This window comes from Berghia stephanieae, chromosome 2 (assembly GCF_034508935.2).
Source record: "Berghia stephanieae isolate SIO BIC M18660-M18661 chromosome 2, UCSD_Bste_1.3, whole genome shotgun sequence".
NCBI lineage: Eukaryota > Metazoa > Mollusca > Gastropoda > Nudibranchia > Aeolidiidae > Berghia > Berghia stephanieae.
The window spans coordinates 33,471,722-33,492,725 of record NC_088361.1 but is presented as its reverse complement, the minus strand read 5'-3'; the positions used below and the strand labels follow the sequence as shown (position 1 = coordinate 33,492,725).

The window sequence follows — 21,004 nt, the reverse complement described above, 5'->3', positions numbered from 1 at the left end:
TTTAATATAATACTAATACAGTGGTGATCATCAACTATATGCCTGGTGGTTGGGAAGCAGAAAAAACCCGGTTATTTAAGTGGAACGGAAATTTAGACGAAGTTGATAAAGAGCAAGTTATCAGGCATGTGTAATGACCTTGTTCACAGGGCAGACAAAGTTGATAAAGAGCAAGTTATCAGGACGTGTAATGACCTTGTTCACAGGACAAGCGTATTTAATTTCTCACATTAACAACAAAATCAAAGTTAGGCCTTTCTAACATTCACTATCCACATGTCCCACAATTAGTAATAAAACAATAGGCCTATCAGTGTTAACGACAAGACATCCACAATCAATCATTTAAAATGAAGTCAAGACTTCATAAAATACTCAAAAAAAGCCAAAAAAAAAAAAATCACACAAAAAGCTCACATACACCACACACACACACTCGACCCTCTCTAATTACCTTGTGGATTCTTGGAAGACCGGGAACATCGCAAACTCATGCATCGAGATAATGACTATTTATTCAACCATTAATACCTCAGCCATCAAAAAACATACAGAGCTAAATTTGGTCGCTTGGTCTTTAGGGTGTGTGTAGCGGAAAGTACTTTATTTCAGACTAGCATCATATCTAAAGGTTAGCAAACAGTTATCCTGTTTATTCAGGATCACAGAAATGAGGATGGAGTCACACAGTCACACATCATAATCTTTAAGATGATAAACGACTTTGGGGTGGGAAGGGGGTTGAGGCCACAAAACACACCTGCTGGGCACAAGCGCATGATCGCGCAGTGTGGAGTAGCTCATACCATTAAGCAAACAACAAAAATTGTTCATTTGCGGGTCTTTTTAATCTAACAATAAAATAGGAAGTCAAAGTGATTTTGTCACTTTAAAACAGATTAGTACTTGCCTGTTTTCTAACAGCTGGTCCAATGTTCAATTTCCGATCCTTAAAAATCAAATTGTCAGCCTGAAGATAGAAAATGAAAAAAATGTCAAAACAATGGTCACCACTTGATATAATTCCTCTCAGAATCAACCCGTTATGTTTTTAATGTGTTTTGTTTGGTTTTTAATAATGATATTCCCTAAGTCGCTTAGGGGTACGCCATCCCTCCAACCAACAGCCTTTCCATCCTGACCATTTGATACTTTTGTACATAATGTAATTATGAAATGTCTTCAGGCTAGGGCAATCAATGATTTTTCTTTTGCATAACATTGAAAAAGAGGCCCAGTCCAACAGTCATTATGAATATATTTGTAAAATACACTAGCATAACCCCTTTATTGTAAACATTGAGATTCTGGATTCAATAGGTCATTACCACTTTGTCATGGATTTGATGCTGAAAAGCAGGTTATTAAATAAACAGGATATTAGAGGGGAATTTTATATAAGAAAAAAATATTACACGAGTAGCTAGTTATTATACAAAGTAAGCTACTACTATGTGTGCCAAGAGGTCAATAACATTTATTTCACTATAAATCTAATTAAAGTTATAATCATTATGGTCAGTGGCATAAAGGGCACTGGTGAATTTGGCGAATTGAACATTTCAGTTGTACCATTTAGACTTCCCTAAATCATAATCCAAAAGATATAAGAACGTCTAGTTTTATACCTACTTCCATTTCAAACATTAAATGGGAGATTGATTTAGCACAAGTAGGCCTACCTTACAAATCATCAATATGTTAATATCCAATGCAGTTTCAGCTAAGCTTTAAAAAAAGTTAAAACTCACTTCTTTCTTAATTATCCTGTCAGCATCTTCTTGACTTTCAAAGGTGACAAATCCATATCTAAATAGAGAGATTAATAAATAAATAAATAATTTAAAAAAAAACAAAAGCCCAGTTAAAAAGTAGCCCAAGTCAGTTATTGAAACGCTGTTCAATCTGAACAGCTGCTTATGGAACGATCTAACAGAATTTGTTTCTATATATTTTCTACTAGTTAATAAGAATGCATGATGGTTAATTGAAACAATTTCAGACCTCCACAAACGAAGGAATTTTTCTAAGTGACAGTTTCAACTGAACAAATAGGCTCGTTTATAAACAATAGCATTTCTTCTATCACCATCCATTCTCTTATACATGACATGTTATAATTTATTCAACTTACCAAAAAATAATGAAAGCGCAGGTAGTAATAATGCAATGGTTATTTACTTTTAATGAAGCTTGCCAGGTCGATTGAAATTGCATAATTTCTAGGAATTAATTCAGAACAGAATTCATCTGTCTTCTAATTCATATGACTTACTTTTGGATGTATTGACGATTCCATATAGTATGTGGCAATAAGATTGGTAACTCATTATCATCTGCCATCATAATAATAATATACAAGCACTTCCGGCCTGTAAATCATCCTTTCCAAAATTGTCTGAAAATTTATTTTAACCACCAGTGACGTTTTAAATTTTGCCTTCTATCAATTGAAGATCGATTCTACAATCTACAAATGTTTTGGTCATGTTGCAAAATCTTTTACTGTTAGCTCTTGTATTTCTTCCTCGTCTTTATGAGAAAGCGGCTCAGTGAGCTGTTTTTTTCTTGCAGACGAAACCGGCAAAACAAACTAAACAAAAGGCATCTGTTTCGCTAAATATTCGCTTTTTCATAAAAATTTCACAGAAAAATCAATTTCGACAATGTTTAAACGATCGTAAATTATAGAGAAACTATTGAGATTATTTGAAAAATTATAAAGAAATATAGAAAAGTGTTTGAAGTCTTAAAATTTTATCTTTAGTTATCCCAGCAAAAGAGAATTACAATAATATAATCTTGATAATATAAATGGTGTTACTAGCTTTTGTGTTACATCTTTAGTCGTACATTAGCAATTTTCTTGAAATTTGAAGTTAAACTTTTGCATTGCTTTTCAACAAGTGAATTTACGCCGAAATTGCTATTTAAAAATACTCCTAAATTTCTAATTGTTTTACTTGATATAGAATTGCCATTGATATTATTGATATCGCCAGGAAAGGACCATTTTTCTTAGCACCACATAACATTACTCCTGTTTTTTTCATTATTAAGTTAAAGTTTATATCCATCCAGCCTATTACATCATCAAAAACAGAATTTTCAACTTATTTTCGTAAATGAAAAATATTATCAAGAGTATCCCTTTTATACATTTGTTTATCATCAGCATAAAAGTGATAGTTCATACCATGACTATTACACATTTTTAGAAAGAGGTTGTGTATACATTGTAAAAATAATAGGCCCTAGGAGGCATAGAGAATACGGAGGTACCCCACGCATCAAATAAAATTCATCTGAAAATTTGCCATTCATTTTAACTGTGTTCTAAATCTAAGGTACAATTGAAACAATTCTAGTACGGTGCCTCTGATTCCAAAAGTAATTTTAAACAAGTAAAATATCATGGTCTATGGTGTCGAAAGCAGAGGAGAGATCTAAAAGAGTTAACAAACATGTTTTTGTCAATAGAATTCAATAATCAGTATAGACTTCGAAGACAGATGTTTCTGTGCTATGTTGTTTTGTACGCTGACTGATAGGTTTCACTCTTAGATTATTTAATGTAACATGCTTTAAAAGTCTTTTTAAAATAACTCTTTCAAAAAATTTTGTACAAAGGAAAGATTCGAAACCGGCCTATAATATTTAAGTTCATTCTGTTCAAGTGTACTTCTTCAATAGAGGTTTTAGGTACACTAGTTTTCTTAAAAGAAGTTTAAAATACAACAGAGTGGAATGAGTTATTCAGTATCATAGTAATGATAATCTGCTTAAAGCAATACAACATCAATACAATTTTTAAGTAACGAGGTTGGGATGGTGTTAAGATCACAGCATTTCTTCTGTGGCTGAAGAAAATCATCTAATTGAATGGTTCCTATTTTGGTTTTTCAGCTGTCACTTGGTCTAACTGGCAATGGATGGAGGTAATCTTTTCCTCAAAATATTTTGCAAATTTATTGCATTGTTGGCGTTAGGTATCATCATCATGTGAAGGAGTAAAAATAAAACGTTAAAAACAAACAAAAGGATGCTCTTTATCACTTCATAATCAAGGATGCTCGTTGCTAAAAGTAGCTGACTTTCAAAACGTACTAAACTAAGTCCCATTTTCATCAATCAAAGAAAACTGCAATTTTGGGTCATTTATCGTGTTAAAGAGGAAAATATTGTCTTGTTTGCCTTATAAAACAAAACCCTGAGTGTTTTCAAACTTCTAATTTTCTCTGGTGATTCTATGGAATTCAAAAGATATGATTTTAACTCATTTTCTATTAGGATGCGACTTAGTTGAAAGTCAGCTACTCCTTTATGAAAATACTTCGTACAAAAGCTTCTATTCATCAAATGGTATTCATGTATTAAGCGAGATATAGCCACAGACCAGAATAAAACGCAGAAAAAGCGTCCCATATTTTCCGTCTTTTTTTCTTCTTGTGAGTCATCCAAATAATTGACACCTTTGAAACTGCATAACTTTTTAATTTATGAATGGTTTTTCAAAATTCAAAAAGATTTTTACTCAGTGGAGACAGGGCTTTGATTTAAACGTAGTATTTCCCACAAAAATAGAAAAATAAATTTTCATAGTCATTGCTATAGTGTTTAGTGATATAATGTCAAAGTTGGAACATTTTCTTACATCAATTGGCAAGCAAAAAAATTATAAGTTCTTGAACAATGTATTTGCTCTCATATTCTTATTTATGTATGGATCTTCAAAATTTAAAGTGTTTTCCATGACTATCAGAATCCTTTATGAATATGGTAAGAAAAATCCATTTCACTCGTAACTTTCCTGTGGTACCTACTAAGAGGAATACACTCAAATGTTTAAAACCATACGTTCATAAAATAAATTAAAAAAATTACAGTACATAACAGTGAGATGGTTTAAAAAGAAAAAAATATGTCCTATAACTATGCATTCAACTTTTTCCCTCTCAGCCAAAACCCACCCATTTCCCCAATTCTTTATTCCAAGGCTTAAATCAGCCATTGTTTAAGAGAAAAAAGTGCTTTTAGGCTTTTTAGGCGTCATAAGTGCAGGAGGCTGATATCTGAAAAGGTAGCTTAAGCACTCTAAAATAAGTTATAACTCAATACATTCCACAAGATATCAGTTTTTTAAATTTCTTCACTAAATGACTCGGAACAAAATCAACATACATGAAATCACATGCAAAATAAAGACATAAACTATCTTGTTATAAATTTGTTATCAAAATGTGTTCTCTTTTTGAAGATTTTGAGTTGAAGTTAGGTATTTTCACTGCAAATTTTCAATGGGTTTCTCTTTTTGAAGATTTTGAGTTGAAGTTAGGTATTTTCACTCTGCAAATTTTCAATGGGATTGGAGTACTTACTGGTAGTGATGACGTATATGCATTACCTGCCATCCATATTTGGGGATGATATTTTGCAGATTAGCTTAGATGAGCCCAGACGTGATTGCAAATAAACTTCATTCATGCTAAGAGTTGGTCATCTAAATTATTTACATTACTCTTGATCGGATGGCATAGAATGGCATATGGAAACTAGCTTTACGAGTTTATCTAACCTTAACTGGTGTGAGCTCTTTTCTCATAAAATCAACTCTCAATTTCACCATTTGTTGACACGTGATATCCTAAACTATTTGCAAATTTATTGTATCCTTCCTTTTCAATACAGCACCACTGCCAGTTTAGACCCAGGGCCAATGGGCGAAACACTTCCCCACCCCCCCCCCCCCCCCCCCCCCTGGGGATTTTATGAGACCAATTTTTTAAGTAAATATAATGTGTGGGCTTTCCATTTCTGGCCGGCTGCCAGAAAAAAAATGTGTCATCTTCACAGAGTTATTGCCCTTGAAAGGTCATCAAGTGCGTTAAAATAAGCTGCCAAACTTTGAACTGCCATAGCTTCCTTAGTTTTCATCACACATGTCACAAATTTGGATTGCACTGATGTATATAGACTATATTAGATAAATAATAACTAAATTCAAGGTTCAGAGTATTTAGTATGTATGAACTTCAAGGATGAATTTTAAAATATTCAAATTTTCAAAAAAGTTTCAGACACTTATATAACTTTAGAGCATTACATATTTCTATATACATCAAAGAGAAAGTGTTTTTATAGCCTGTGTATAGCTAGACCTAAATCTAAAATTTCGTAGATTTTTATTCACTAGTTTTGAAGATATTTGGATCTTTTGTGATTGTACTGTTGACAGAGCAGTTATTCCCCTTGGTGGATTAGAGAAAGGTTTATGGCAAAATGAAAGCAGTTTATTGTAATATACTTACTTACTTAGATGCCTTTCGCGTCTCGACCGAAAGATCGGGTCGCCTTGGCTGTTTCCAGTATTTCCTGTGTGAGGTGTCTCCAATATTGACGGTCCTCTGCTAGGGTTCTCAGATTTTCAAGGTCCCCTGCCGTTATGAGACTAATGCTTTGTCCAAGTGTTGTGAGGTTTTTGTTTAGGATCACAGGGAGTGTTGTGATCGGTCTTCCTCTGAAAAGGTTCCCGTGTTTTTGGAAGTATCCCGACATGGCTTGGTTTGCTGGTATGTTTTTGTCCCTGCGTAGTATGTGACCGAAAAGTTGCCATCGTTGTTGTAAAATGTCAAGGGAGATTGGTCTTTCTTTTGTGATCTTATAGAGTGATTCATTTGAGATCTTTTTGGGGTATTTGATGTCCAGTACCCTTCTTAGCTGTGTGCGATGGAAGGCATCCAGATGTTCTTCTTCGGATTTTGTCAACGCCCAAGTGCCGCAGTTATACAGAAGTACCGGTTTTACAAGAGCATGGTACAGTTTCAGTTTGGTTTTTCTCTTTATTTTGTCACCTCTAATCCATACATTGGTGAGTTTACTGAGTGCGGCGTTTGATAGCTGTTTTCTTCTTTGTACATCCTCGGTGTCTCCAATTTAGTGAGCCGACTTTCTTTGTTCTTTTCCATTCCTCTTTGTTCCTCGATATTGTTGTAAATTCGGTTTTATTGGCATTGACTTGGAGGTTATATTTCATGAGGGTATTTTGTATGATGTCTATATTTGCTGGTGTTGATCCAATAAAATCGACATCATCTGCATAGGCGATTTCTCTAGGGATTGCATTCTCAATATGAGTCGTTGGTTTTGGAATGACTTTTCGAACTTCTTTCAGAGCGTGTTCTAAGTATATTGTGAACAGAATCGGGCTCAGACTATCTCCTTGGGGGGTCCCGATGTTACTTTCGAAATGCGTCTGTTTTGTGGCCCCGTATATCCTTGGTTGTATCTTTGTGTTGCTGAGGAGAACTCGGATTATTCGGAGCTCGTCTTCGTCTACTATTTCTGTTAATATCTCCAAAAGTTTTCCTCTGTCGATCGTATCAAAGGCTGCGGACATATCGATTCCGGTTATTGTTATGGATATGTTTTCTTTGAGTGCCTTTGCTGCCAACCATTTATGTGTCCATACAACGTCCGATGTGCTTCGGTCTTGGCGAAACCCGCTTTGGCTATGTGATAGATATTTTTCTATTTTCGGTCTAATTCTGTTGAGGACAATAGTTGACAGTGTTTTTCTTATGGTATTCAGTAATGTTATTGGGCGCAGGTTGTTTACGGGTCCTTTCGTTTTTCCTGGTTTTTGTATTGTAATTAGGACACCGCTGTTTATGTCCCAGTCTTTGTGTGTTGAAAATGTTTTGTTCATTATGTTTGCAATGCTCAGATCCAGGGAGAGGGTACCGCATTTCAGCAATTCAGCGGGAATTTCATCTTCGCCTGGGGATCTGTTATTGTTTAGGCACTTTATGCTATTTCTAACTTCAGTTGTTGTGATGCGGTTGTTTAGGTCTCTAGGGTTTCCTAGGAAGGGCGATATTTGTGAGACTTGTTTGTGAAATTTCTGCTGGAAGTGGTCAGTTACAATGTCAAGGATATCGTTGGGATTGTAATATGACAGGAGAAATTTGGTACTTCGGGATCATTTTTTAATTACATCAGCCCAAGGAGAGGATGGGGGGGGGGGGGGGGGGGGGGGGGGGGGGGGGGTCCAGGTAAACACTGACATCAGCTTTTCTACACATGGAATTGTCATCCAACAACCTGCAAGCAGAGCACAACATACATCGGAACAACCATCAACAAGCGTTGAATTGAGTTGCCATGAGATACAAGACACACATTCCAATAGATCAGCTGCATCAGTAAATGTTGTTTCATGAAGAAACACAAAGTATAAAAAGAGATCGGTCACATACAAATGATTGGAGCTCCAACCTTGCTTTGTAAAAGCAAAAGCAGATCCAGTACTACCAATGCAGGAAAATACATCTCTTATTTCTATCAGCAAGGCCATCAAATGTGACCTCGACTGGGTTTTTCTAAGAGCAAAGATGCCAGGCAAAATCCCTGCTTGGAAAGGATGGTTATGTCAGACAAGTTCAAGTAGTCAAGATGAACTCATGAAAAATCTGTTGTTGATTACATGCCCCCAATAGATGCATCAATCAATGAAAATTCCACTGTTCAAAAGGTTCTTCAATTGTCCAAGGAAGCCACTGAAGAATTTGGTCAATCCATAGCTCTGGTCACATTTGATTTGGCAGTTGCCAAAAAAGCATATATAACATCATATGGCAAAATCCCAGTGAATTTAGTAGTGTGTCAGTACACCTCGGTGCATTTCACACAATGATGTCATACTTGGGGGCACTTGGAAAACTGATGAGAGGATCTGGTATAGAGGAAATAATTGTTGAAGCAGGGATATGTGCCAGAAGTTCACTTGAAGTTTTTACTGGAAAACATTTCAACAGGTCAATGAGGATACACAGCGTCTTGCTAGACTCTTTTGAGCGACTTTTGTTTCAATCATTTGAACAACACAAACATATGGAAATGCTCATTGGTGCAGTAGAGTCTGAATTAAATTCCCATTCAAGTCTTTGCACAAAAAACAACTGAGTCTGAGGCTTTTCGTGACCTCTCAGAGACATATTTTCAATTCAGGAAAGAAGTGCAGACTGGGAGACATGGAAAAACTGCCCAATTCATCCGTCAATACATGGAAAGAGTCTGGAACCTTTTGAGATTCGACGAAGGCATAAGATCAAATGATGTAGATCTTTACACACAATTCCTTGGACATCTATGCCCACTGTTTTTCTCAATGGACCACCATAATTATGCAAGATACGCATCATATTATTACACAAAACTATTGAATGCAACACCAGAGGAAAAAACTTTGCTGCAAAATGGAGGTTTGAGTGTGGGTAGATCAGGCATGCTTAAAACCAGAACACCAATTGATCTGACAATTGAACAGACAATCAATCGACATGCAAAAACAAAGGGTGGCATAATTGGCTTCAGCACAAATCAACCTGCTTATTACAGATGGTGCGTCACTCGCCATAACCGAGCAATTTATGTACAGGCGACACAAGTAACTTTAGGACTAGAAGACAACATAGATAGCCAAAGAGAACTTATCGCATATTGAAAAAAGTGAGCTTCTAGTACAAAAAACAGTAAGTGCTATTAGAGGATTCATAAACCCTTTTGAAATAGCAGAAAGAGAGTTGGTTTATCTTCTGGCTTGAAAAATAATGTTGCTGAAAACTTGATCAATGTTGAGTCTGAAGGTAAAAAGATTTTTGATGAATTTGTACAACATCGACTGATAGATAAATCTATTCCATCCCATAACCCAATACAGAGATCAAAAGTGAAAACATTTTCATCTTTGAAGACAGAAGTCAAAATAAGTTCTAACAAAACCAAAATATTGAAAATTACAGCACAAAGAGATATGTTTGGCCAGTTGCCCATGTTCAGCCAGGGTCATAACATTGATCTTCGTAAAGTGATGTGCTATCCACTAAGCCCAGTTCCATGGGCTTTAGCAACAAGTGATGGATCTTTCTTGAAGACAAAGCTACACTTATGAAAAGAATGGAGAAATATGAAATTGCTGACTCAAGAATGAATTTCCTGAAGAGCATCTACATTGTTGATGGCAATGCAGTTCTCCAAGCATTGGTTTCATTACCAGAAACATTTGGTGAACTGGCTCTGAAACTGTTCAGCACACTCCCAAAGTCTACAGACCATTTCATTACAGACAGATACCTCGAGGATTCAATAAAAGCAACAGAAAGATATCAAAGGGGTGATTCTTCAAATAACACTTCTTATTGGAGGACCGTTAACAAAAGTGCCAAGCGACCGGAAGCTATTTCTATCAAATAAACCTAATGAAACTAATTTTACAAGAATGGGAGTCAGACAAATATGCATCAAAACTTCCAAGGCAGAAACATTTTCTTTGCGATCGACAACACATGTGTACAGCTGAGCAGTGAGGATGGAATAACCACAGACTCTATACCAATGCCTGAGCTGGATTGCAGTCACGAAGAAGCTGACACCAAAATTATTGTTCACTGTACATATGCAGCTCAACATTCAAGGAAGGAAGAAATTGTAGTAAGATCACCAGATACTGATGTCTTTTTGTTGCTTTTGGCATTTGCAAAGAAAATTGAAGTCCCTTTACGTTTTGACACAGGTACAGGGAAAAACAGAAGGCTTCTCAACATCACAAACCTTTCTAGCAAATTATCACCAGAAATATGTGACGCTATGTTGGGATTTCAGTTTCACAGGTTGTGACACTACCAGCTGCTTTGCTGGAAAAGGAAAAGTACGTCCATTTGCCATATTGACAAAACACCAAGATTTCACACTTATTTTCTGAATTGGGAAATCAAGAAGTGCTACATCAAGATGTTTTATCAAAGCTTGAAAAGTTTGTGTGTCTAATGTATGGAGAGCAAATGACGTCAACAAACTAAGCGCTGATACGGTGAGAAAAAGATTCACCCCTGGATATGACAGACCCCTCTCCCACTGTAAAGGCATTGATTTGTCCCAGCTCCCTCCCTGTAAGAAAGGTCTACAGATGCAAAACAAGAGAGCATACTTTCAAGCAATGGTTTGGAAGCAAGCAGCATCAAACTTCCCTGAAATTCCCAAACCAGAGGAAAACAGTTGGAAAAGGACAGCTTCTGGTAGTCTGGTGATCGACTGGTTTTGAGATGATGACATTATACAAAAAGAACTAGTTAACATTATTGTTGATTAACAGCAACCTAAAGAAGATGACATTGAGGAAGAGGATGGTGAAGAGGAATGGCCTTCTGAATCAGAGGATGATTTTTCAGACTGTGACCAATGGGTGGATGATGAACTGTGAAGTAAAATGAGTATGTTCCATACCTCTCAAACCATAACAGAATATATATATATTGTGTGAATGTGGTGTGTGTGTGTGTGTGTGTCACAATTATAAATATAAATGTATTTCAAAGACACCTATTCTCAGTAGTTCACATTCTCATCCTAAAATGCTATAATATGTATTTCGAAAAAATGATGTTTTTGTTTATTAATTTTCTATGTTTACAAAATATATTCAAGTTGGTTTTTCTTAGCCAAAACTCTGTCATTAGTAAAGATAGTTTGTATGTATTTCAGAATTACCCTCAAATCATCAGTTCAAACATAATATTTAGATATATTAAATTAGACATGTTTCAAAATACAAAAATGTATTTTATGAATTTTTAAAAAAATATTTTTGCACCGAATGACCTTTCAGGGGCAATAACTCTGTAAAGATGACACTATTTTTTAATTGGTCTCATAAAATCCCCAGGGGGATTTTAGTCTTAAAACCACAGTCAATCTCAAAACATTTTTACCACCCATTAACAGGAAGGTAACAAGTGCTGCACTACCCTTGTGTGTCAACCGCAACTGCTGTCACAATTACCATTACAACTCTTCTATTATCTTACTACAAATTGATCTGAGAAATCTTACCCTCTAGAAGCCCCTGCTCTGTCAGAAATAATCTTGGTATCCTTCACAGCTCCAAATGCCGAAAAATATTGTTTTAGCTCAGCATCAGTTGTCTGTAAAATGTATTCATATATCTAATGACAATTTAAACAAATAACTTTCACATTCAAAACATGATTAATCAATCAATAATAATTTTTTAATAAAATATTTATCAGATTCATCAACTTTCAACTTTTACTTGGAATAATTAGAGCTATGTGTATGGTTATCTGACAAAACCCATCGGATGTTGCGCCTGCCAGTTTGAGAATGAGTGACCATTGAAAATTTTAACCCACTGCTTTTCAATAATTTTTTTTCCCTTTTAACTCTAACTACCAAGCCAAGGAAAATAACTCATAATTGACCTATTTCAGAAAATTATTTACTCTGTACCTGTGGTGCGGTACCAGTGATGAAGCCATAATTAAAAGGATAATGTCAACAACAAAAATAAATAAAATAAATGAATAAATATTAAGAAACAAATTCCCATTGATATATAACACGTTTGTGACAAGTACAACATTGGGAAAAATAAAAGGACCACGTGTCAAACTAAGTCAGGTTGAAATGACAAATGAGCTAGACTCCAACCTTGAAAACAATCTCATTAAAGGCACTAGCAGAGCATGACGTCGACATTGCCCTCCTCCAGGAAACCCATCTCTATGACAATGCCTCTAAAGATTTAGTTCTGTGACAAAGGGCTTGTATTACACTTCTAACATATTGCCAATAGAAAATTGCAAACAAAAAAGATAAAAATATAAAATAAAACGCAAAAAAAGGGTGAAAAAGGCAATATCTCCCATCATCGATGTGGATCACAATATTTTAAAGAAAAACAAACAGGCACTCACTTTACACCAGCTTCAAGGGAATAAATTTTTGCATCCTGTTTTTCCCCGTGTACACGATGGCAGAGTCAACTTTGTCCTTTTTGTTGATCCATTACAATTCTCATCATTTGGCTTTTTTTAAAGAAAAAAAAATGTAACCTTAATAGGTACTATTAATTTTATTAAAGAAATATTACTTACATTGGCAGCTATTCCTCCAACAAATATTCTGCTAGGTATAACTGTTCCAAATTTGGAAGCATGAGCACCAGTGATAGGGGTAGAACTGGGAGTTGCGGCGGGTGAGACATCTGTTGATGACTAGAAAAAAGTTTGGGATTAATAATGTCACTCGGACAATAATACAAAAATAGAAGAATTTGATTTGTTAAAAACAAATCAGTGCTGTCTTTTGTAGTTTGTTTTGTTTTTAAGGGTTTTACAGCACTTGCTACACATTTAGGTCATATCAGCTCCAGTAAAAACGAGGAAATGGGATAATAAACAAAAATGTCTAAATTGACATTTGAAAACACAAGAAAAAGACAAAGGGGAATGGTTCGAATAGGAAACAGGTGTAGATTACAAGAGCATACCATCAATATGCTTTGAGATCACCTAAAAATCTCATCCAGATACCAGCACAGAGTCCAACTAAGATGAACATACTCAAATGCTTACATTATGAATTCAAAACAATACATAACAGAGAGGTGATTTATAAGGAAAACTAGCTCCCAAAACAACTATACATTTGACTTTCCCGCTCAACCCAGGGACTCCCAACTGGGACAAGGACAAAACCGAGTAATATCACTCCCTGACTAAGAGATAAGCAAAATAGAAAACGTATAGGAGTATAGAAGACACAGTAAGTAACCTCCCTGCCCACTATAGGAGGTCAGGAACCCCACTCAGGTCCTTTGTATCATTCTATCATTAGAACCAATAAGTCATACTGGCAACTGAGATACCTAGGCATTTTGTCATTTACGGTACAAGGTTGTAGTACAGAGCAATTCTTTTTTGTTGTCTGTATTAATCGTCTTGTAACAATATTATTTTAACTGGGAACAGGAACGAAGATCAAGACACCCCATAAAGACTGACTACAGTACAAGGTTGTAGAACGAGTATATAACTAACTTGATTCTTATAAACCTCTTACTTTGGATTTTCACATCTGGCCAACATAGTTGAACCAAATTTTCTTGGCAGATGGTGGAAGGAGGAATATAAAGATATATTGTGCGGAACACAACATTAACCAGATCCTAGTAATGTCATATATGCTGTAGCAGGCCAAGATAACATTAGTTTTTAAGGGTCAAGATTACATTAGTTTTAAGGGTTTTATGACACTTGCGCTACATTTGGGCCATTTCAGCACCAGTACAAGAGGAAGAAAATCGAGATTTACTATTAAAAGCAAAAGTAAAAGTAAGACAAAGGGGAATGGTTCAAATAGGGAACATCTGTAGATTCCAAGAGCACAGTTTACACTTAAGTTTGAGATCACCTACAAGTCTCATTCAGACAAAGACAAAGGATCCCACTAAGAGGAAAACAATCAAATGTTTACAATCCATATTCAAAGTTTAAAAAAACACAGATGATTTACAAGGAAAGAAATATCTAAAACTCCCCGCATTTTACTCTTTCCCTCTCAACCAAAAACTCCGGCAAGGGTCAGGACAAAACCAAGAGATCCTATTCCAAAATAAAAACAGAAAGCAACTCAGAAATCATATAGAGCAGCAAATGACCTGCCCACTATGGGAGGTCAAAAGAACCAACCTGGGAGGTCAAAAGAACCAACCCAGCAAATGATTTATCCGAACTCTACAAAGGGATTTAAGTATTAGTGTTCTAATTAATGGTTCATTATCTCAAGGTCCCTTGGCCTAATATAAGTATATTGACTGATAGCTATCTGTTTATATTATGGTTACAATAACATCCAGTATTAATGCCTGTCCCTACATTCAGCACCCGTAAAGCTAATGTAACAAACCAGCACTAGAATTATTCTCCAGTTTCTACGGCCATCTTGCTTTATTTAATGGAGATAGTTCAATTAAAAAAATCTTGCCATTTTTCTATCCAACCAAAAGTACATTAAAAATTAATTTTAAATGCATTGCAAAGTAAAAGAGTTTTAGAGATAAGCAGATTAAGAGCAATAATATATTTTTATAAAATAGAATGAAATCACTTTAAATATAAATATATCCACTAAACATGCTCAAAGCACTTTACAAGCCAGCAACACTTAACATGTAGGACGAGACACAATGCCTGAAAGGCAATATACAATTCTCTTCTGATGGAGATGCCAGGCACTCATTTTACACCCAAGAACAGTGCGAGAAAGTAAAGAGCCTTTTCCAATGACTCTGTATTTCTCAAAGCCGTCTGAAAGCATGTGTCGTACCAAAAGACCACAAAGCCACATTTTAAAGTCTCAATCCAAGCTGAAAAAAGCTACAAATACCGAGCATGCAGTATAGGAGAGATAGAGGAGACCTTATCGAAGTGTTCAAATACACGCATAATCTATACTCTAAACATGAGCCTTCTCAATCTTGATTCCACCAGCACCACCAGAGGACATAGATTCAAACCCTCCAAGGAAAGGTGTTCTCTAAACCTTAGGCAGAACTTTTTCTCAGTTTGGGTAGTCGACAAATGGAACCGCCTGCCTGCAACAGTTGTCGACGCCCCTTTATTGCAGGCATTCAAGTGCTGTCTTGACGCTCATTGTGAAACAGAAAAATATACTGTTTGTAAAGTTTAATTCAGACACCGCCTTCCACTATGTGGCATGCTCAGTTTTGAGAGACGTGAATTAAATGCGTTCACGAAGTGACGAAGGCACAAGAGCAGACAAAAGGCTGTAAATGCCTACATAGGCCTAAATCTGGACTTATATCAAAAGGGATACACTCAGTTATAAAATGAGCATTATAATAAAATGTCTCATAACATTATAATGGTGAGATGATTCACAAAGATAAAGAAAAAATGTTTGGGCCCTTCAATTTACTCTTCTCCTAACGGCCAGTTGCAACAAACATGTTTTTCACACAAGTGTTTTGATCTGTATACAAACTTTTAAAAGAAGCATAATTATTCCACCCTATCATTTTTTAGTAAATACGTAATCGTTGAATGCATTGAACAAAAAATTTATTCCGATAGCAGAATAGGGTGTAAACGACAGCTGACTGGCAATTAAAAATAGTCTTGGTTCTCATGAATACAAAATCAATGGTTTTCTTTCTTTGGGTCAAATTGTCATTCAAGCAAATGGTGAAAAACAAATCATAGCGGATCAAAGTAATATAGGACGGTGTCACTTTTTTACGCAACCACGCGCAAACAAGCAAAACCATGTCCAACCACGCGCAACCACATGAGCCAAATAGCGCAACCACGTATGACAATCAATATACTAGCATGCTCCGATAAAACACATAGATCTATTTCTCAAAAACACAGTTTTGAGAAAAACGCAATTATGTCATCACCTTGTAATTTGTACGTCTGTGTAGAGCTATCTACAAAATTTACACGTGGGGCAGACACAGGCAAAATTTGTCTAGATTTAGAATCTAGATCTATTTCTACTGTCTGACTAAATTTGAAAACAAAATAGCGCTTAGACGACGACGTGGTTGCGCAAAACTTTTAGAGATCTAAATTCAAGATTTTCCTCAGGCGCTTCCTTTTCCTTGATAAACTGAGCAAATATTATTTTGTCTAGAGTGCCGCGAAAGAAAAGCGTTTACTTCCGGTTGCGAAAGAAATGCGTTGACTTCCGGTTGAAATTAACTTTTGTCTTTGTCTCGTCTTTGTCACTGCAAAATGTTTCTATCGGGGAAAATTATGTCATCACCTTGTAATTTGTACGTCTGTGTAGAGCTGTCTACAAAATTTACACGTGGGGCAGACACAGGCAAAATTTGTCTAGATTTAGAATCTAGATCTAGATCTATTTCTACTGTCTGACTAAATTTGGAAACAAAATAGCGCTTAGACGACGACGTGGTTGCGCTATTTGGCTCATGTGGTTGCGCGTGGTTGGACGTGGTTTCACTTGGTTGCGTAAAAAAGTGACACCCATATAGGATCAAGGAGGAGTAGAAGGATCAAGAGGTTAAAGAAAAATATCAAGAGAAAGAGGAAAATGAGGAGAGGGAATAACGGGGAGGAGGAAGCAGGAAGAGGAGGAGGAGGAGGTCACCATCACCTGCATCCTCCTCATCATCATTAACACAATCATCATCATCAACACCACCACTATAGATACCAGTGGGAATTGAGAAGTACCCTTCTGAGCTCACTCTCCACTGGTATCTACCTCATGTCCCAGGATCAATCCCCATCGATACCCACATCCTATAGTTCCAGGTTCATTTTATTTCCCACTGTCCCAGGTTCACTAACCATTGGCGCCCACCTCCTATAGCGTCAGGTTCATTCTCCTCTTGTACCCAACTCCCATAGTCCGGCTTCGATTCCCACAGGTATCCATTTCCCACAGTCAGGTTAACTCCCACTGGTATGTACTTCCCTGAGTCCCAGGTTCAATCCCCATTGGTACCCAAATCCCAATGATATCCATCTCCTATAGTACCAGGTTTATTTCCAACTGATATCCTTTTTACATAGTCCCGGATTCACTCCCCACTGGTGTGCACTTCCCTGAATCCCAGGTTCAATCCCCATTGGTGCCCACAGCCTATAGTGTCAGGTTCATTCTCCTCTGGTAGGCTACCCAACTCCGAACTCCGATAGTCCGGCTTCAATTCACACATGTATCCATCTCCCACAGTCCCAGGATAGCTCCCCACTAGTGTGCACTTCCCTGAGTCCCAGGTTCATTCCCCATTAGTGCCCACCTCCTATACTGCTGTTGCTTTTAAAAAACACAGTATATGCAATGTTAACCAAATAGCACATACTGTGTTCTTTAACCCATAGAGGCCCGCTTCCCCTGGAGTCGCCCGCGACTGTTGAGGCCCGCATCGCCCGTCATCGCCCGCGGCCCCCGAGAAAAAACGGATCATGTTTACTTTGTTATTGCAACGAATCACTTTGTTTTATTCTAAACCGGAAACATCGTAAACGTAATGCGATCGTTCTATTTCCGTTTCCTTTTTACCGCACGTTTATATCGTTGATAGCAAGTGAGTAATCGAATTCAGAAAAATGGCATTCCCGTACTTCACGAGTTTGTTGCGTGGCGCTAGAAATGATGTTTTGGAGAATGGTGTAGAAGATGAAGAGGATTTTGGAAATGAAAGCGATATCGAACTAGAAAGAGAAGATGTAAACAATGGTGGGGATGGACAAGACGAGGCGTTAGCACCCGATCAAGGTGATTCTGACACTGAATCGGAGTCCGAGATTGACGAAAATGACGGGAATGGGGGTGCGGGGAACGAGTTTTTTTTTTAAATATTTTTTTTCCCAATTTATTGAAATCAAAACATGTCATGTTATATATCATTCGAAAGCAAATTTATCTGGCTATAAAAAGGAATTAAAATTATAATTTTATGTCATTTGGTGCTCGTTTAATAATTTTTTAACTTTGTGTTGGTATTATTTTGTTAAGAGTTATGCCCCTTACACTGGGCCTCAGGGGAATTTTTTTTAGTAAACACCGGGCCTCTATGGGTTAATAAAATGGCAGTATAGTGTCGAGTTCATTTCCCTCAGTTCCCAAATCCCATTGTCAGGCTTCAACTCCCAATGGTATCCATCTCCCTTTAGTCCCAGGTTCACTCCCCACTGGTGCCCACCTCCTATAGTGTCGGGTTCATTCTCCTCAGTACCCAAATCCCATAGTCCGGCTTCAATTCCCACAGGTATCCATCTCCCAGGTTTATTTTCCACTGATATCCTCTTCCCAGTCCCAGGTTCACTCCCCACTGGCGTACGCCTCCCAGAGTCCCAGGCTGGGAAAGGTCCTGGACAACCCCAGCCTACTCCAAAAATGTTGCTCATTGTTCTGGGGCTAGGGTTATGGCATCCATAACTTTAATTTTCCCGCTATTGTTACTGCAACAATGTCAATTGATCCATTATTTTTAATATTGGCACAAAAGTATGCTGTAAATTACATCGACCCTTCGCTCAGTCTATTCTTAGCAGACTAAACTCTATCTAGCTTTATTTCACGTTAAAAATTTGCTCATTGTTCTGTTTTTCAACTTGATTTTCCATTGTCAGTTTGTGAACACAAAATGAACACATGGACAGCGAGGATTGTGATCAGGAAATCCAAATTAAAAAACAGAACAATGAGCAACATTTTTGGTGCAGTCCGAGGTAGTCGAGGGCATAAAGGGACCTTTCCGGTCCCAGGTTCACTCCCAAGTGTTGCCTACTTCCCATAAGTTTGTCGGATATTGTCAGGTTTTGTAAAAAACTAATTGCTTTTTTACAAAACCCGCCGAAAACCATCAGGTTCACTCCCGACTGGTGTACACTTCCATGAGTCTCAGGTTCACTCCCCACTGTTTCCCACTTCCCATAACTTTGTTGGATATTGTCAGGTTTCGTCAAAAAGTAATTGCTTTTTTTTACGAAACCCGTGGATAACCATAGTCTCAGGTTACTCCCTACTAGTGTACTCTTCCCAGAGTCTCAGGTTCACTACCCACAGTGGTCTACTTCCCACAACTTTGCCGGATGTCAGGCTTCATCGGATTTCGTAAAAAAGTCCTAATTGCTTTTTTACAAAACCTGCCGAAACTCAGTCCCACGTTCACAACCCAATAGTGTACACTTCCCTGAGTCCCAGGTTCACTCCCCACTGCTTCATTGCTGCCTACTTCCCATAACTTGGGTTTCGTAAAAAAGAAACACCCCCAATTTTTATGGGTTTTTTTTTTTGTTTTTTGTGTTTCAAGAAAGTTTTTTTTTTTTATGAATTAAAAAAATACGGCTTAATGTTCTTGCCCACTAAATGTAAGTTATCTTTACATTAAAGTATCTTCTAAATGAATTTAAAGATGAAAACGGGGTTTTTGGTAGAGCGTTCGGTAATACTGGTTCAGTGCGGTCCCCAGTCCTTTGTTTACAGTGCAGCCGTATTGGATGGCCAGATGTTCCAGGCATTCATTGCCATATCCGGGTGGCCAGATTCTGACTGTGCCATATTTGTAGCCAATTCAGTAACATACAACTTACCTGACAAGAGGAAGAGTGGTCTTGGAGATTTTAGTGAATCATAATGAAATAGAATGATAAGTGTTAGTAATAAATTAAAAAAAGGGGGGGGGGGGGAACCAACCAACCATGATTGTAAACAATTACAACCTGGCAAATGGAATCCAATATGGCCGCACTGTAAACAAAGGACTGGGGACCGCACTGGTTCAGTATTACCGAGCGTTCAACAATTTTGGTGTTTAATTTTTCAAATTCTGTAAATAAACACCAGGACCAAAGATCTGTTTAACCAAGCCATGGTTTTAGCCTGTGGCTCACAAACGATAACTTGCGGTCACGCAGGTTAATGGGAGAACTGTGACACAATTTCATTTATTATGTTCCTAATTAACTTAGCGCTACGGAAATAGAGGCGGTTCGCCTACCTAGGTAATAGTAGACAAAGACTACGACCACTCCGTGTCGCCAGTGCACATTGTCCTACTAAAAAAGATAGATAGCAGGTGGTCCAAATGAATAAAAACGCAAAACTTATTTAAATTTCTAAAAATTCACGATCATGCAAAGTCGAAGTTCGTGCTGATGAATGCCCTATTTGTCATTATTGAAAAATTATCCTTCTTATGGATATGACTCACCATTTTAGCACAAGCTTCAAACATCTGGTTTTTAATAGAACACTTGAATCTACATAAAAATGAGAACAAAACTCGAACGTCAAAAATAGAAATTTTAAAAGAAAAACTCTAACGCAAAACAATAATTTACAACATTATTTACAAGTAGGTGAACAAGCAACTTAAAGCTGCTTCCGCATCCGGTTTACAACTGTTCCAAATTTTAACATGACGTCACGAATGCAGGGCGATACCACCTCAACATTTCTAGAGATGAAATCATGGGTTGTAACGCCAAGAAGGGGGTTATGGATGAAGTTTTTAACTTTGTACCTGAAATAAATGTTCGATCTGACGTCTAAATTTCAACAATCTATTTTATTACATTAAAATATTGTTCCTCGCTGAAATATTTTCCTTTCCTCAAAACAACAATCAATATTGTCTGTCTAT

General features: G+C 37.0%; 1 protein-coding gene across 1 annotated transcript in view; it reads right to left on the bottom strand.

Moving 5' to 3' along the window:
- The window catches only part of LOC144964750 (uncharacterized), a 37,102-nt gene extending 16,341 nt beyond the window's left edge, over positions 1-20,761 (bottom strand). Inside the window, exons 1-5 of the mRNA XM_078899331.1 lie at positions 20,573-20,761; positions 12,951-13,070; positions 11,887-11,978; positions 1,752-1,809; positions 911-970 (exon numbers count right to left, since the gene is read on the bottom strand). Of these exons, the coding sequence (XP_078755457.1) occupies positions 911-970; positions 1,752-1,809; positions 11,887-11,978; positions 12,951-13,070; positions 20,573-20,596 (354 nt within the window). The 5' untranslated portion in view covers positions 20,597-20,761. The remainder of the gene's footprint in view (positions 1-910; positions 971-1,751; positions 1,810-11,886; positions 11,979-12,950; positions 13,071-20,572) is intronic.
- Positions 20,762-21,004: the final 243 nt, after the last annotated feature.